This window comes from Spermophilus citellus (assembly GCF_964194105.1).
Source record: "Spermophilus citellus genome assembly, chromosome: 1".
Lineage (NCBI taxonomy): Eukaryota > Metazoa > Chordata > Mammalia > Rodentia > Sciuridae > Spermophilus > Spermophilus citellus.
This window is the reverse complement of record NC_138182.1, coordinates 216077357-216093029: the sequence shown is the minus strand read 5'-3', so window position 1 is coordinate 216093029 and position 15673 is coordinate 216077357. Positions and strand designations below refer to the sequence as shown.

The following is a 15673-nucleotide window of genomic DNA, read 5'->3' as shown; positions in this document are numbered from 1 at the left end:
TTTGTGAGCCTTTTTTGTGTGTCAGATACTCTGCTATATGCTCTATATGTACTGTTTCTAGTCTTTATGACTTTCAGTGCAGTCTTTATACATTTTATACATGAGAGAAAGGCAAAGCTCAAACAGACTGACTTGTCCAAGTTCACACATGTAGATGCTTAGAGAAAAAGATGACTTGATACTAGGAGGCAGAAGGTCTTGAATTTTGGACCAACACTGATAAGCAACTAAGCTTCCTTGGATTTGTATCCTTTTCTGTAAAATCACAAGGCAGACACAGTGTTTGAAAAACATTTTTTAGCTAATGAATTCTCTTTTGTAGTGATAAAATCTTTCAGGTTAGTATTATACATCATTCAAGATTTTCATTCAGGGTAGTGACAGGTGTCTACTTTTTCTATATGGTAGAAAGGTGTATTTCATTACTCTGCAAGAAAATAATAGAAATAACTTATAAAATTTGCGTTTTTATTTGAGATAAATTTTAAGTGAGAAGGATTATTTTAAATGCTTAAATGTTGCATTCTGTAGTATGTCACATGAAAGAAGACAAGCAGAAAAACAAGTCACTATTTTTTATTATTTCATAATAATTGTTTTAGAAACCTAATGTATAATTCTTTCAACCTGGGGTAATCATTTTTGTGTTTTCTTCAGGTCAGCAGCCTTGTTTTACATATTGAAGAAGCCCATAAACTACCAGTAAAACATTTTACTAATCCATATTGTAATATCTACCTAAATAGCGTCCAAGTAGCAAAAACTCATGCAAGGGAAGGGCAAAACCCAGTGTGGTCTGAGGAGTTTGTCTTTGAGTAAGTTTTATTTTATCATTACATTAAATCACTTAAAAAAAACTATATTGCATTTTCTTTCCTTTTTTGGAGGGGAGTCTCTGTAATCTATACTGTCAGAACAAGGAATCAAGTCTAAATGTTATTAATATAACTCTTTTGTGTTGCATTTGTTCACTTTTAGTAGTAAAGTGCTATGACCTTGGCTCTTTCACCTAATTATTAATATAAATTAGCATTATTGATAAGTCCAAAAACATACAAAATGATTACTAGGGTTTCTATGACCTATTTGAATGAATTATTGGTAGTTTAGGACATTAAAAATGGTAGAAAAGTGTGCTTATAGGCATTCCTGTATACCAAATAATAAAATATGTTGTCAAATCTAGATTTTAGTGTAGCACACTTGTTTTTAACAGAAATTGAGGATTTATTTAGCATTAATACTGAAGAAATCAAGTAGTTAGAACATATTGTTAATTCTTTTTCTCCTTGCTTCTGTAGTGATCTTCCTCCTGACATCAATAGATTTGAAATCACGCTTAGTAATAAAACAAAGAAAAGCAAAGATCCTGATATCTGTAAGTTGATATAGAAACTTTCTAAAGTACAAATAGCATCCTTTATTTATTTTTAGAATCACAATGATATATCTTAAAATGGAAATTAAAAACAAAATGAAAGTACTGTAATTCGAGATAGTTTCTTACTGTAATCTAAAGTTTAGATTATTGAGAGGGTGTATCTAAGAAAAAGAAAAAAAATAGCTAAATTGTACATATTGTAAATTTAAGCCCTTAAGACTAAAACAGACATCTTTCTCCAGCAAATAAAGAATAAATGGTAACAGTGGTAATTTTTCTGTGGGACTTCCCCCTCCCTTCTTCCTTTCTACTTTTTCCTACTTTCCTGTACTTAGCATATCTAAGTAAAAAAGTACTCTATTAAAAAAGGATTCTTTGAACTAGAGTATGTTATTTGTTCACTCTAATCTCCAAATGCTCCTAGTTCTTGTTCTCAGCAGCAGCACACTTCTCAGACTATTGCTAGAACAGATGTCAGTGGGATTTAGCATTCACATCAGGGTGAATTAGGTTAATACCATCTTAAAACTCAAGCTTAGGGAAGGAAGTGATATGTATTAACTGATAGATCAAAGCCTGAATTTATCTCTATAAAATGTTTATTCTGTAATTGCTATACTATTTAAACATAACATTTTTTAGTGGTTCCCCATTACTTTCATGTGCCTAGTAATCATAGAAAAGGAAAACCATACGTCCTATTTGGACTGTAATCTTTCTTTTTTCCCCTCTACTTTTTCACTTATCCTATTACAAATCAGCTCAAGGGTTACCTGTTTGGAATGAATTTTTAATTTTTCTAGGCTGAATTAGATACTGTTTCTTTAAAAAGCATTAACCACTATTACAGCACTTACAAGACCCTGTCTTAATCATCTCTATATGCCATGCCCATCCATCACAACCTTGCATACAGTAGGCACTAAGTAAATGAAGTAAGCTAGTAAGTACTGAATTTGTGGTAGAAAACCCCTTTAATAAAAAGCATGTAACACTGTGGAGAGGACTGAAAATTTAATGAAGTCATTGTTTTCCTTTCAAAGTATTTATGCGCTGCCAGTTAAGCCGGTTACAGAAAGGACATGCCACAGACGAATGGTTTCTGCTCAGCTCCCACATACCACTAAAAGGCATTGAACCAGGATCTCTGCGTGTTCGAGCACGATATTCTATGGAAAAAATCATGCCAGAAGAAGAGTACAGTGAATTTAAAGAGGTACTGTGTTATTCGCCAGTCTAATTATTTTTAATGACATTCTTAATAGAAACATTTACCATTCAATAAAAGATCCATTAAGTTAACTATAGTAATTTCAAAGCTTAGTGGCATACTGATAACCAGAGCTTAAAAATCGTGTGGTATAATTTTGATCTTACAAGACTAGAAATATGGCCAGGTATGGTGGCTCATGTCTGTAATTCCAGTGACTTGGGCTGCTAAAGCCAGAGGACCACAAGTTCAAGTCCAGTCTCAGCAATTCAGTGAGCCCCTAAACAACTCAGTGAGAACCAGTCTTGAAATAAAAAATTAAAAGGGCTTGGGGATATAGCTCAGTGGCAAAAAGCCCCTGGGTTCAATCCCCAATACCAAAAAAAGAATTAAGAAATATGTAGGCATCAAACATATTGGTATTTTAAATAAATTTATTCAGGACCTACTTCTTTAAAAATAACATGAAAAACAACTATTTCCTGTTAGTCTCACCAAGAATATGTAATGCTCTGAATTTTGAATTTTCAACCATCTTTTTTAAAATGCCATTTTAGCTTATACTGCAAAAAGAACTTCATGTAGTCTATGCTTTATCACATGTATGTGGACAAGACCGAACACTACTGGCTAGCATCCTACTAAGGATTTTCCTTCATGAAAAGCTTGAATCATTGTTGTTATGTACACTAAATGACAGAGAAATAAGCATGGAAGGTGAGTATGGATGTGTAAAAATGGGCTAATAATTAGATTTATATGTTTATTATATAAATATGAAATATCTGGGCTCTGTCTTCAGATAATTAAATCATAGCAGAGAAAAGTTATTCCGTTTTTACTTCATTTAAAAATTGCAATTGAAATGTCAGTATTCCTCCTTACATTGGTTAATATGGGAGGCTAATATTTCTAATATGTTCCTGATGTAACAGGTATGTATTACAAGCTCGAAGAAAGTGATTTCTGAGTCTAGATCAATGGCCCAATGAGCTTCTCTATTAAGAACACTTTATTATACTTACTATATTGTCTTTTTACTTACTAATGGACATTTGATGTCAGTTAAATTTTATTTCTTGCTTAGTAGTTCCCAGGCCATGGGACACACAGTCCTTTCAACCACTTGACTAATAATGTCAGAATAATCTATTTCCTCCCAGTACTTTGATTTAGTAACAGTATTTGCTTCTAAGTTCCCTAAAAACATTGCAAAGTCTAGAACTATTTCCTTTTAATCATAAAAATTGTAAAAATACATAGATTTGTCAAGGAGTAGATAAAATAGTAGTATATATTTTAAAGTGAAATTCTTTTCCAGTAATATTTATTAAAATGTTTCAATAACTAATAATTTATACTCGGGTTTTATGTTATTATTTGGAAATGGACTCAGACTTTTCAAAGCATGAAATGAGATAGCAAAGCAGGCATTTTTTGGTTTCAGTCTTATCACTAACTAGCTAACTGATCTGAGACAAGTGATATAACAATTCTGAGTTTTCCTTTTTTTCATATGAAAATGATGGTGTTAATTCCTCCTTCTTATGATCTAATTTTGATTTACCACACATGAAAGTCTTTTACAAGAGTTGTTAGAATTATGTCATTATAATTGATACTTCAGTGCTGCATAGTGCACTTAAAGGTTATAACTGTTGCAGAAAAATAATTTAATTTCTAATTTGGTCACCTTAGTAGAGTCCTCTACAAATCATCTTTTAATATAAATGTTTGTGTAGATGAAGCCACTACTCTATTTAGAGCCACGACACTTGCAAGCACCTTGATGGAGCAATATATGAAAGCCACTGCTACACAATTTGTTCATCATGCTTTGAAAGACTCCATCTTAAAGATAATGGAAAGCAAACAGTCTTGTGAGGTAAGAATTTAATGCTTTAAGTATTTCAGCAAATAGCATATATTAATTAATAATTATTATAACAAATTGCATTTTAAGGAAAATACATTTTCTAAAACTATCCATCAAAGCAGTTATACCTTCTGTAATACATTTATAAAATGTATTTGGACATGTATGTAATACATTTATAAAAATGTGAAAAAGACTTTTTTTTAAAAAAAGAGGTACTTCAGGAGTAGGGGTTTAGCATGTAGCTCAGTCATAAAACACTTGTTAGAATGTGTACGGTACTGAGTTTAATCTCCAGCATCACACATGTGCTTTATTTTGGAATTAGAAACTATTAAATTGTACCAGAAATTCATGATTTTCATTTTGATTTTCTCCTACTATACTAATGAACAAGAATATGCTACTTTCATGTGCATCACATAAATTTGAGTGTTTTAGGGACTTTTATTGAACAGATTGAGTATCTCTTATCCAAAGTGCTGGGACCAGAAGTATTTCAGATTTGGGATTCCCCCTCACCCCCGATTTTATACATTTCCATGTACACAAAACTAATTTATATACTTTATACACACAGAGGGTAATTTTATAAGATATTTTTAGTGTGCTTGTGCTTTAATTAAGATACACCATATGAAGTCAAGTATAGAATTTTTCACTTGTGGCAACATGTTAACACTCAAAAGTTTTGTAACTAGGTACATTTCAGATTTTCGATTTTCCAATTAGGGATGCTTAACCTGTAAAACTACATAACACTTCACAACACAGATTTGTCCTTGGAAGGTCTTTTGGGGAAAGGTGATTATAAGAAAAGCAAATAAAATCATGTTTTTAGTATGATTAAAGCTTCATTATATATAAGATGATTGAGTAGAAACTCACATGGCTATTATATTATTTTCATGGTGGAACAGTTAAAAAGAAAGATATTGATTATACCTTTTTGAATAATAAGGAATTTCTTTTAATGTTGGAACTGTCAAAATGTTAATTCTGGGGCTGGTGCTGTGGCTCAGTGGTAGAACGCTTGCCTAGCATGTGTGAGGCACTGGATTCAATCCTTAGTACTGCATATAAATACAAATAAAGATTCATTGACAAAAAATAATTTAAAATTATGTTAATTCTGCACTAAGTTGTCAGTTCTTATTTAGTAAAGGGAAGAGATGAGTGATCTGGCGTTGAAAATCTGGGATAATGCCATAGTTGATCTAACCATGAAAGATGATGCAGAAATGCAGCAAGTCTGTAGAGAATCCCTGAACTCCTAATAGAAGGAATTCATACTTTCTTAAAACCACTCCATTGACAGCAGTCCAGAACTTATTTTAAGATTTCAGTCTTCAGAAAGGATTATGATTCTGCCTAAGGCATTGGTATTTTCATTAGCCATTATATAAGTCCCACCTCATTCAGAAAAGCCTTTTTATTTAATCATTTTTTCTTCAGATAAATAAAATAAATAAAATTAATTAATCACTGCTTGGTTTTCAGTTGAATAGTTGGGAATGAATGGTAGAGCAGCTACTTAAAATTCCCATTTATGCAAAGTAAAAAAGGAAAGACGGATACAATAGAAAAATTGAGAATCTTGAAAACTGTTTGTTTACCTTGATTTATTTGTATTTATCATTGCCAAAATGGATTTATATGTATCTGTTCCTTAGTTAAGTCCATCCAAATTAGAAAAAAATGAAGATGTGAACACTAATTTAGCACACCTATTGAACATACTTTCAGAACTTGTAGAGAAAATATTCATGGCTTCAGAAATACTTCCACCGTAAGTAGTAAAATCTTCATTTGAAAAAATTGTTTTTCTAAAATATATGTAAGCTGTCTATTCCTGATATTATTATACTCTGAAAAAGTTATTTTTAAATCTTTACAAGGTGAACTGTACTTAAGGAAAAAGAGTGAAAGTATCCAGAGAAAAATATTATTAAAGAAAGTCGAATGAAATACTTAGATTTGGAAAACAAACCATGCATTTATATAGGTTGCTTATCTAGTGTCTTGTGAAGTGAATAAAGGGGGCCTGTCACCTCAGATTTAAGAAGATATGAAAGACATGTTGTCTATTTAGTCTGTTTGAATTTCTTGTTCAAAATGTATACCAGAGGGTTAGGAATGTGGCTTTGGACTAGTGTGCTCACCTAGCATGCACAAGGCCCTGGGTTCTTTCCCCAGCACTGCAATAAAAAAGAAAGAAAAAAATTTAAAAATGTATTTCAGATGTCAATATCATTCTATATCTGCTTAAGGGCCTCCAGTGTTAGTGAACATTCTTATTCAAGTAGATGTAATTAACAAGTCAAAGTGTTTTTCCACAGAACTTACACCATAATAGTTATCTATCCTCATTCCAATATTTGTTCTATACTTTCATTAAAGACAGGCAGTCTAAATTGGATCATGATAAACTCACTGGATTATGTTTTCCTTACCTCTTGCTAAATGTGTTTCTTATTACTTTTCCCAAAATACTTTTTTGAGGGGAAAGGCCAGTTGAATTAAAATGTGGTGTATTTGGGTAAAACTTTTGGCTGCCGTGAAATCAGTATTTTTTACTTTTTTTTCTGTATTGAGATGATTGTGTTATTTTGGCAGGACACTGAGATATATTTATGGGTGTTTACAGAAATCTGTTCAACACAAATGGCCTACAAATACCACCATGAGAACAAGAGTTGTTAGGTAAGGTTCATTAATTCATTTGTTACAACATTCTATATAGCACACACTGATTTTTGTGTGTGTATGTGTACGTACACATTTTTATTTATGTATTCGTACACATATACACATATAGAGAAAGAGAGAGACATTTGGTGCTAAGAGAGAAGAGCAATAATTGAACCATTTATATACTGATTAATTGATTTGTAACACAGTCTTTTACTTAGGGCTGATCTTCAGCCAAAGCCTCCAGTTCCAAAGCTTGTTTCAGTTTGCTCATTGAACAATAATTAGGTAAAACTGCTTTGGTAATTCTTTGGAATTTGGGAGCTTATATGTGGGAACTTTGTAATTATCATTCTAACTTACTCTTCCAATGAAGAAACAGATTTAAAGAAGTTACATTGTTCACCTAAGGATATATGGAACATTAGTAACCAAGACAGAACTAAAGCAAATTCAACCTGATATCTTTAACATTGTTGCAAGCTTTTGTTAGTAAGTACAACCCTACCAATACTACATCATTGGAAGTTTAGTGCAAATGCATCAGAAAATGAAAGTTTTCTAATAATTTATTATGTAAAATATATATTGTCAGTTATGTCAGATCTCAAAAAAATAGGTAATTGCTAAAAGACACCAATATATAATATTGGTGTCTTTTAGCAATTAGTTTTGAAATGTGTATTAGTCCTCCCTCCAATCTAAGTTTTTTCAAGTGTTTCTACTTCTCGCACACATGAAATTTTTCTTGGGTAGGTAGGGGTATAGCTCAGTACCAGGACACTTTCCTAACATATGCAAAGCCCTTTGTTAGACCCGGTACCACTATTATGCAAAGAGAGGAGAAAAAAAAAAAAAAAAAAAAAAAAACACCACCTCAAAATAACTCTCTTGATTGGTTATATTTAATTCTCTACTTATTGGTTATAGTGGTGACAGAGGAAAGGAAAAGGATTACAAACAATATTTCAATAGTTATGTTTATCATGAAAATTAACTGTTAAGCACAGTAGAAAATTCTCCTATAATATTGATATAGTATGACAAGGTGTTTTAGGGGCCAACCTTTTAAATATGTGTAGGTACTTACATATTCCTTTCAAATTTAAAATAATCTCTAAAAACTAACAAAGTAGATTTGTCCACTTTTGCATTCTTACATGGAGCCAGGTTAAGTTTTAGGTTCACAAAGCCTACTAGAGTGAAATCCAGATTTAAAGATTTAATTATAGTTATATAATTGCTACAAATGCTGTTTGAGAAATAGCATTTATTTTCTAACAGTCCAAAATTAACAATATAGAATATGTTTGCAGGTTAACATAAAACAAATAACAAAGACTGTGCCAGTAGTCTCTAGATGGACTTTTTATAAACTATTTAGGGAATAATGCTTGTCTTTTACTAGGTCAAGTATTAGTATGGATTCCTCCTAAAAGAAAATAATCTACTGGACAATATATATAGTCTTGGTACAAGTGACTAAAGGAGGTACAGTAGGAATATATCTATATAATAAGTTAATTGTTCCCTGAGTAAAATCAGCAGATAAAATCTCATCATTATGCCATATGCTTTCTACTAATTTTTGCTATTTTATGAACTTTATGAATTCTAAAGTTTATAAAAACTTATAAAGTATTTTTCTTTATTAAGAGCTTTTCATCATTCTATTTACTACAGTAAACACTTTCATTTACCAATAAGAAGTCCCTTTGGATTTCTATTTTTATGACTCATCAACAAAATTGATAACAACCAAGTTGATTTATAACAGACTTTACTGGGATGTTTTATTTATAAAAAAGAATCAAGAGTAATAGGAATACAGAACTGTACATCTATGAAGAGTTTATTTGTACTACTATAGCATCTCAGAAATTCTTAGCTAAGATAGTAAATGCTGTATGAAATTTAATGTCTTCCCAAAATTAATCTAAATCCCAATTTGGAGAAAATGGGTAATATATATTCAAGAAGTAGATATACATGTTCTCAAAATGCAATGCTTTGATTTACTTTTTTCTTAAATTTTCTATCTTTGGGCTGCCCTGCGTTAATTCAGAGTAAAGGTTGTGGTTCTATGAGTATTAATAATTGTTTATATTTATTTTCTAAAAAAGAAAATTTCCCTCCCATTCAGTGGTTTTGTTTTTCTTCGGCTTATCTGTCCTGCCATCCTGAATCCACGGATGTTTAATATCATCTCAGGTAATTAGCTTTTGATGAATTTTGAAATGAAAATAAAATTAGCAAACAGCTCATATTAATTGGTAAGAATACTCTTAAATCTGATTTTGGAAAAATTATCAAATTCTAAGCACCCTTCCCTTTCATTCTTTACTTCTTTACCTTTTCTATTTGGCTTCCTAGCTTTTCTTTCATCTACTATTTTAAGGCTGAGATGGCAGAATTATACACATTTCACTTTCTTTCCATCCCTACTTGTGTCTCAAATTCTTAAGACATTTTACAGACTATAATTGGGCCTTTGCAAGTTGGGAAATTTTGCGTGCTTAATCCATGCTCAGTTGATGTACACTGGAGTTTCTTTTTAAGATCTAATTAAAATTCTACCTCAAGTCACAGTACTGCTCTTTGTTTATGTTAGAGCTGGTTCCTCCTATGAAAATTTGTTACCAGTTATATGATGTTAATCAGCCTTTTTAACCACCAATAAAACGTGACTCGGTTTTTCTTATTTACCTACATGTTCATTATAGAAAGACTTTTGGATATACTTGTAGGCTTCTTTCAAAGAAAGAATAACTGTGATACTTACAATTTCAAATGTACTAATGAGCCATTATTAATAGAAGACATCAGATCTGTTTTTATCCTAATAATTTAAAAATTTTTAGAAAATTTTTTGCAGTTTTTGGGATTGAATCTGATTGCAGTACTTTACCACTTAGCTACATCCTCAGCTTTTTTCATTTTTAGAGACTGAGTTTCACAAAATTGCTCAGGCTGGCCACAAACTTATAGTATTCTTGCCTCAGCTTCTGGGATTACATGCAGGCACCATTGCATGTAATATCTTGATTTTTACTTTTAGAGCCACCACATCCCAGTATTTACTTTTTATTGCTATTAAAATGAGTAAATCTATGAGTCTGTTAAGACTCAGGAGTTCAGAATTCTTTTGGAAACATTTATCTTAAATTTGGCCTCTTATCTGCTACTCAACAATATTTATAGCTCAGTTGCTTTAAGAGTATGATCTAAAAAAATCAAGCAGTCAGGGAGACTGCCTATAGGATATTGCAGGTAAATAGTTATATTAATTTTAATGTTTCTATTTATAATATTTACAACATAAATATTTATATATTTAATAGCTAAAAATTTTATTTACATTCAACTGTGTTCTACAGAGAAGTGTTTCCTAACTGAACTTTAAAATATTTCTGAAGTTTATTAATAAATAAAGCAGAGGTCCCAGAATACCTTTGTTCTTGTTCTTTAAAGTGAATTGTCTATAGATAAATTGGTAATAAAGTTGGGAGCCAGAAATTGCTTAAATTCCAAATTGTTTAGTGGTTTGAAATTAACTTTGTGAATTGTTCTGAAAGATATGTGGACTTTGAGAATTGTTGTGAAAGGTATGTGGAATGACAGTTTTTAGGAATAAAAATCTTTTTGAGGTATTCTGAAACAGTTTCAACAAGTTTGGAATTTCTGAACTTCATAGTGCCCTTTTCACAAAACTAGAAGCACAGTAAAGTGTATTCCTTTTTTCCCCTTTGAACTCAAGTTCTTTTTTTCAAGCATTATGAGTTCTTAATAGAAGAATGTTAGTATTTTAAGAGAAATGAAATACTAAAGTGCTAAATTTAGAATTGTTTACCTGTGCCCACTTCTCTTATAGATTCTCCATCTCCGATTGCTGCAAGAACACTGATATTAGTGGCTAAATCTGTGCAGAATTTAGCAAATCTTGTGGAATTTGGAGCTAAGGTAAAAACAATTTGTTTAAAATGTCATTTGTGAAGGAAACTTTGACATGATAAAGTCATAAATATAGCTCAAATAAATTTCCAGTAGCAGATATTTTGTATTAAGTAGTAGATACCTATATGGTAAAAATAATAATTTTCACCAGTATAGAAAACAAATTTCTCAGGATTCCCTTGCTTTTAAGTATAAAAATCATGGAAAAGTTATTAGTAAAGTCATATGTCACAATAAATAAATTAAAATTCAGGTGAGTTTTAAAAACACACATGATTATACTAAATAACTATTAATATTCTGGTTGGGATCATATTGTCAACTGCTTTTGCACTTAATATGTGACAGACTTCTTTCCATACCTGGAAGTAAATCACTTTTGGATATTTACATGGCTATTTATCACTGTTATTGCTATAACAAGTATCCTTTTATACACTTCCTTTCAGGCTTCTTTATTTCCTAAACTTTGAAGTAGGATTACAAATTGAAATAAACACATTATAGCTTTTGCTATGTAATATTGCCCTAAGATTTTTTTTGCTCCCCATAGCCTTGTCAAAACTCAGTAGATATTTTCATTTTTTCCCATTTAATAGGCATAATGTTGCTTTGTGTCTCATTTCATTACTCTTAGACTTTCATGTCTACACCTTTGGAATTGCCTGTTGAGGTGTTATTGAATTTCTTGTTCATTTTAAGATGTATTAACATTAATCATTTTATGTTTTATAGAATATTTTAAAGTATTATTGGATTTTAGTTTGATAAGTTCAAAAGCTAAACCATGTTTTATAAACTCCTTATCTGAATTCTGAGACAGGTTATAAATTATATATTTTAATATTGTGGAATGTTACACTGTATTTTATAAATTCCTCATAATCTCTGCTGGTTCTAACATCTAATGGTTTTTTAGTAATTACTTTTGAACGTACATATAAGTAATTTGAGTCTACCAGACTAATATTATGATCTGTGTTTTGGTCCAGAACTTATCATTCTTTCATTAAAAATGCCGTAGCTGTCTTAGCATAACAGTTTATAAGAAATATGGTGTCATGTGATTAAGTCCTATAAACTGCTATTTATAGACATTAGATTTCTAAGAATTCCTGATACATGTGTAGTTTTTCAAGCAGTTGTTTCTGATGGATATGGTAAGCTTTTAATTTTAATTATTTTTAGGAGCCTTATATGGAAGGTGTCAATCCATTCATCAAAAGCAACAAACATCGTATGATCATGTTTTTAGATGAACTTGGGGTACGTATATAATTTTAAGTACTTTGAGACCTGTACTTAAAAATCTTTAGGAAGATTTGTATCCAGAACTGAAATACAGATTTTATTTTTGTTTGAGTCATAAAGACTCATGGTTTATGCTAAGCATATATTATTATGGCTTTTGACCTACCTGTGTAATGTATTAGTTTCTGTCTTGCTGTTCATTATCTTCTTGGCTATTCCATATCAGTAATTGTGGTATTTATTATCTCCTTAGCTTTCACTTTACATCTACTATAAGATTTGAAACAGGATGGGTAATCCACAGTTCTGACCAGATTAAAAAAGTAAACAGACTAGAGACTGGGTGTTCTTGTGGCTTTTCTAGGAATAAAATACGGATTTGGTGTTTTGCTTCAGTGTTTCTACCTATGCCTCATACAGGCCTTTATAAATAATAAAGCTCAATTATAAAATTAATATGAGGATATATTTATAATTTCTAAGATCTTGCATTTCTTAGGAAGATTAAATTTTATGGATTATGTAGAATTTTTTTTCACATTGAATCAGTTTTAAAGTCAGTATGTTAGTATTTTCAGGTGTGAACTGAGCCAAATGTATGATGTTAGGGAATGCTAGTCTGAGGTATCCATGTTTTACCTTACTTATTAATACATTCAGATTCTGTTAAAATTTTGAGTAGCAATCACAGCACTGAGACAAACAAATTAGAATTGTCTGTGGGCTTCTAGTTTACAAGTCAGGTATAAAAACTAGTGAGAAAGAATTTTAGAGCAAATATCTCTATTTATAAGGAGATTGAGAAATAAAAGGATGAATGCTAAATGTCCATTATGTTTCTATTTGTGAACTCCTGAGCAAATTTGGAGATAGAACAACCCAGAAAAATACAGTTGGTTAGTGATTAGAGAAAAAAATTTTTGTTTTTAGTGAGCTGTTTGGGAAATGCATGCCCAACTTTAAGGCTGGATAACTTATTTTAAGCTATATTTCTAGGTTTTTAGATTCGTGGTTCGAATTCCATTTATTTTCCATAATCACAAATATCTGTAGTCCAGCTTTACTATCATTCTCTAGTTAGACTGTGTAATCTGGCAATATTCTGATATCCCTTCAGTCTCCTCATATTCTTCTATTCCTTCACTACTTGCATAATTCAAATTAATTTGCATAGTGCGAATTCCTAAAACATCTCTATTCTGCTTCATTGGTTTCCCCCTGCATATCTATGATACATAACTGTTGCTATGACTGGTTTAATTTTTTTCCCCTTTTCACTAAGCAATACATGTCTTTAATCCTTTAGTCACTGAATGAATAAGAATAACAGTCAATAAGAATGAATGTATTGTTCTGATCGTGTTTCTATACCACAAAAATATGTTTTCCAATTTTTAGGAATGTACAGAAAACATTATCATTAAAGAGGCAAACGAATTTATATAAAGTTATTGATAATCCAATCCCATGTTAAATTTTTATTTCAAAGTTTGAAATAATTATAGCATTTAGTGCTAGTCAAAAAGTTCTGTAAGTTTACCATAATGACCAAGTTACTTAATAAACCTTACTTAAAGATAGTATAATTAGTAATTGTTTTGAGCATATTAGCCAGTTACAAAACAGACAAGATTTTTTATTGTACTGTAATTTAGTTCCTACCTATATGTTGATCAATTTGGACAAACTACAGTAGTTTCATAAAATGCATTTAATCTAGATTAGTAGCTAATCCATATACTCTTTATCTAGATGCTAACTTATGGGAAATCCATTGTTTTAGATTCACAGTGTTGTGCCATATTCTGCCATGCTGTGGAAGAAAATGGATCCTGGCTTTCATGTGATACAGAAGTTAGACAATCCACATTTTTTTTTAATTTTTTTTTTTTTTTTTTTTTTTTTTTAGTTTAGTTGGACAGAATACCTTTATTTTTATGTGGTGCTGAAGATCGAGGGCATCACACATGCTAGGCGAGTGCTCTACTGCTGAGCCCCATCTCCAGCCTGACAATCCACATTTTTATCAGAACTTTTAATGCTGAATATTTCAATAAGAACCCTTACAATTTTAAAAATTCTGACATTTAAATATGAAGTTATTATGTTGAAAATTCTGTTTACTATATCCAGTTAAGAACATTTCAGAAGAGATTATAAAGATTTGTATTTCTAAATGCAGTTTTATGATTCCTTTAAAGAATGTACCTGAACTTCCGGACACTACAGAGCATTCTAGAACTGACCTGTCACGTGATTTAGCAGCACTGCATGAGATTTGTGTGGCTCATTCAGATGAACTGAGAACACTCAGTAATGAGCGAGGTGCACAGCAGGTAGGCTTTTGCCAGCTACCATTAACAATGATGTTTTATTAACACTTAAGCAAAAATATCAGCATAAGACTCTGAGATGCAGTAAATAACTAAATTCTGATCAACATTTTAATAGTTATTAAATTTTTAAGAATCAACCAAAAAGATCTCAGCAAATATTTTTTGATACTGCCAAGTAGCAGAGTTGCTCTAGTCTAAATTTTTAACTCTACTAAAAAATGATGGTGTTCATATACTTTCACATAATGGCATATGTGAAAATGGCAAGTGAGTTGATTAATAGTGTTATTTTTAAAAAATTTTTATTTCAGTTACTCTCTCTCATACGGAGTACACAGCCAAAGTGATTCTCAAATTATGAAACATGAGAATTATTAGGGAAGTCTGAAACAATTACGTATTTCAAATTCCATATCCAGAGATTTTGTGGTGGGCTTTTGAAACTACATTTCTAATAAGCTTTTACAATGATTTAAATACAAGTGGATCATAGCTCACACTTTAAGAAATACTACTTGATATTATTAGACTCAACATATACAGATTGGAATACTACTCAAATAAGTCCTTTAAAATTCTGGTTCTTCTTTACCTTGAAGCAGAGAACAAAATGAATTATGTTTTCTATGGCCTGAACTGAGATAAGGGCTACTTTCAGGAAGTTAAGTGGGAGCAGTTTTATCAAAGTGCACACTACATATATCTGACTCTATTCTTCCACGGTTTCAAGAGACAGTGAATATTATTGTTACACTGGATAATCATTTGGGATTTTGCAAAAGAAATTAAAGCAGTGCATTTAGTGATTGAGTTGTCTTCAGCCAGGTATTCTAGATATTTTCTTTTTTCCAAATTAAGATAATAGTCTCCCTCATTAGAATTCTACTTTAGAATTCTTTTGATAACTTTAGGTTTTTAAATGGCAAATATGTATTCTGGCAAGATGATCTACCTAGAGATTATTCTAGAAGATA

The 15673-nt window shown here is 31.0% G+C and overlaps 1 protein-coding gene across 4 annotated transcripts in view; it reads left to right on the top strand.

Annotated features, from left to right (window-relative positions):
- Nucleotides 1–15673, top strand: part of RASA1 (RAS p21 protein activator 1) — a 106698-nt gene that overhangs the window by 86626 nt on the left and 4399 nt on the right. For 3 of the 4 annotated variants that reach the window (XR_014022077.1, XM_081294930.1, XM_081294929.1), the window contains exons 14-24: nucleotides 658–815; nucleotides 1302–1378; nucleotides 2425–2597; nucleotides 3149–3308; nucleotides 4334–4476; nucleotides 6141–6256; nucleotides 7084–7170; nucleotides 9302–9369; nucleotides 11030–11118; nucleotides 12301–12378; nucleotides 14565–14699. Coding sequence is in view for 3 of the 4 variants with exons in the window: in XM_081294930.1 (XP_081151056.1) it covers nucleotides 658–815; nucleotides 1302–1378; nucleotides 2425–2597; nucleotides 3149–3308; nucleotides 4334–4476; nucleotides 6141–6256; nucleotides 7084–7170; nucleotides 9302–9369; nucleotides 11030–11118; nucleotides 12301–12378; nucleotides 14565–14699 (1284 nt within the window). In the remaining variant the exon portion in view is untranslated. The remainder of the gene's footprint in view (nucleotides 1–657; nucleotides 816–1301; nucleotides 1379–2424; nucleotides 2598–3148; nucleotides 3309–4333; nucleotides 4477–6140; nucleotides 6257–7083; nucleotides 7171–9301; nucleotides 9370–11029; nucleotides 11119–12300; nucleotides 12379–14564; nucleotides 14700–15673) is intronic. The other variant, XM_081294931.1, reaches the window with a different exon arrangement.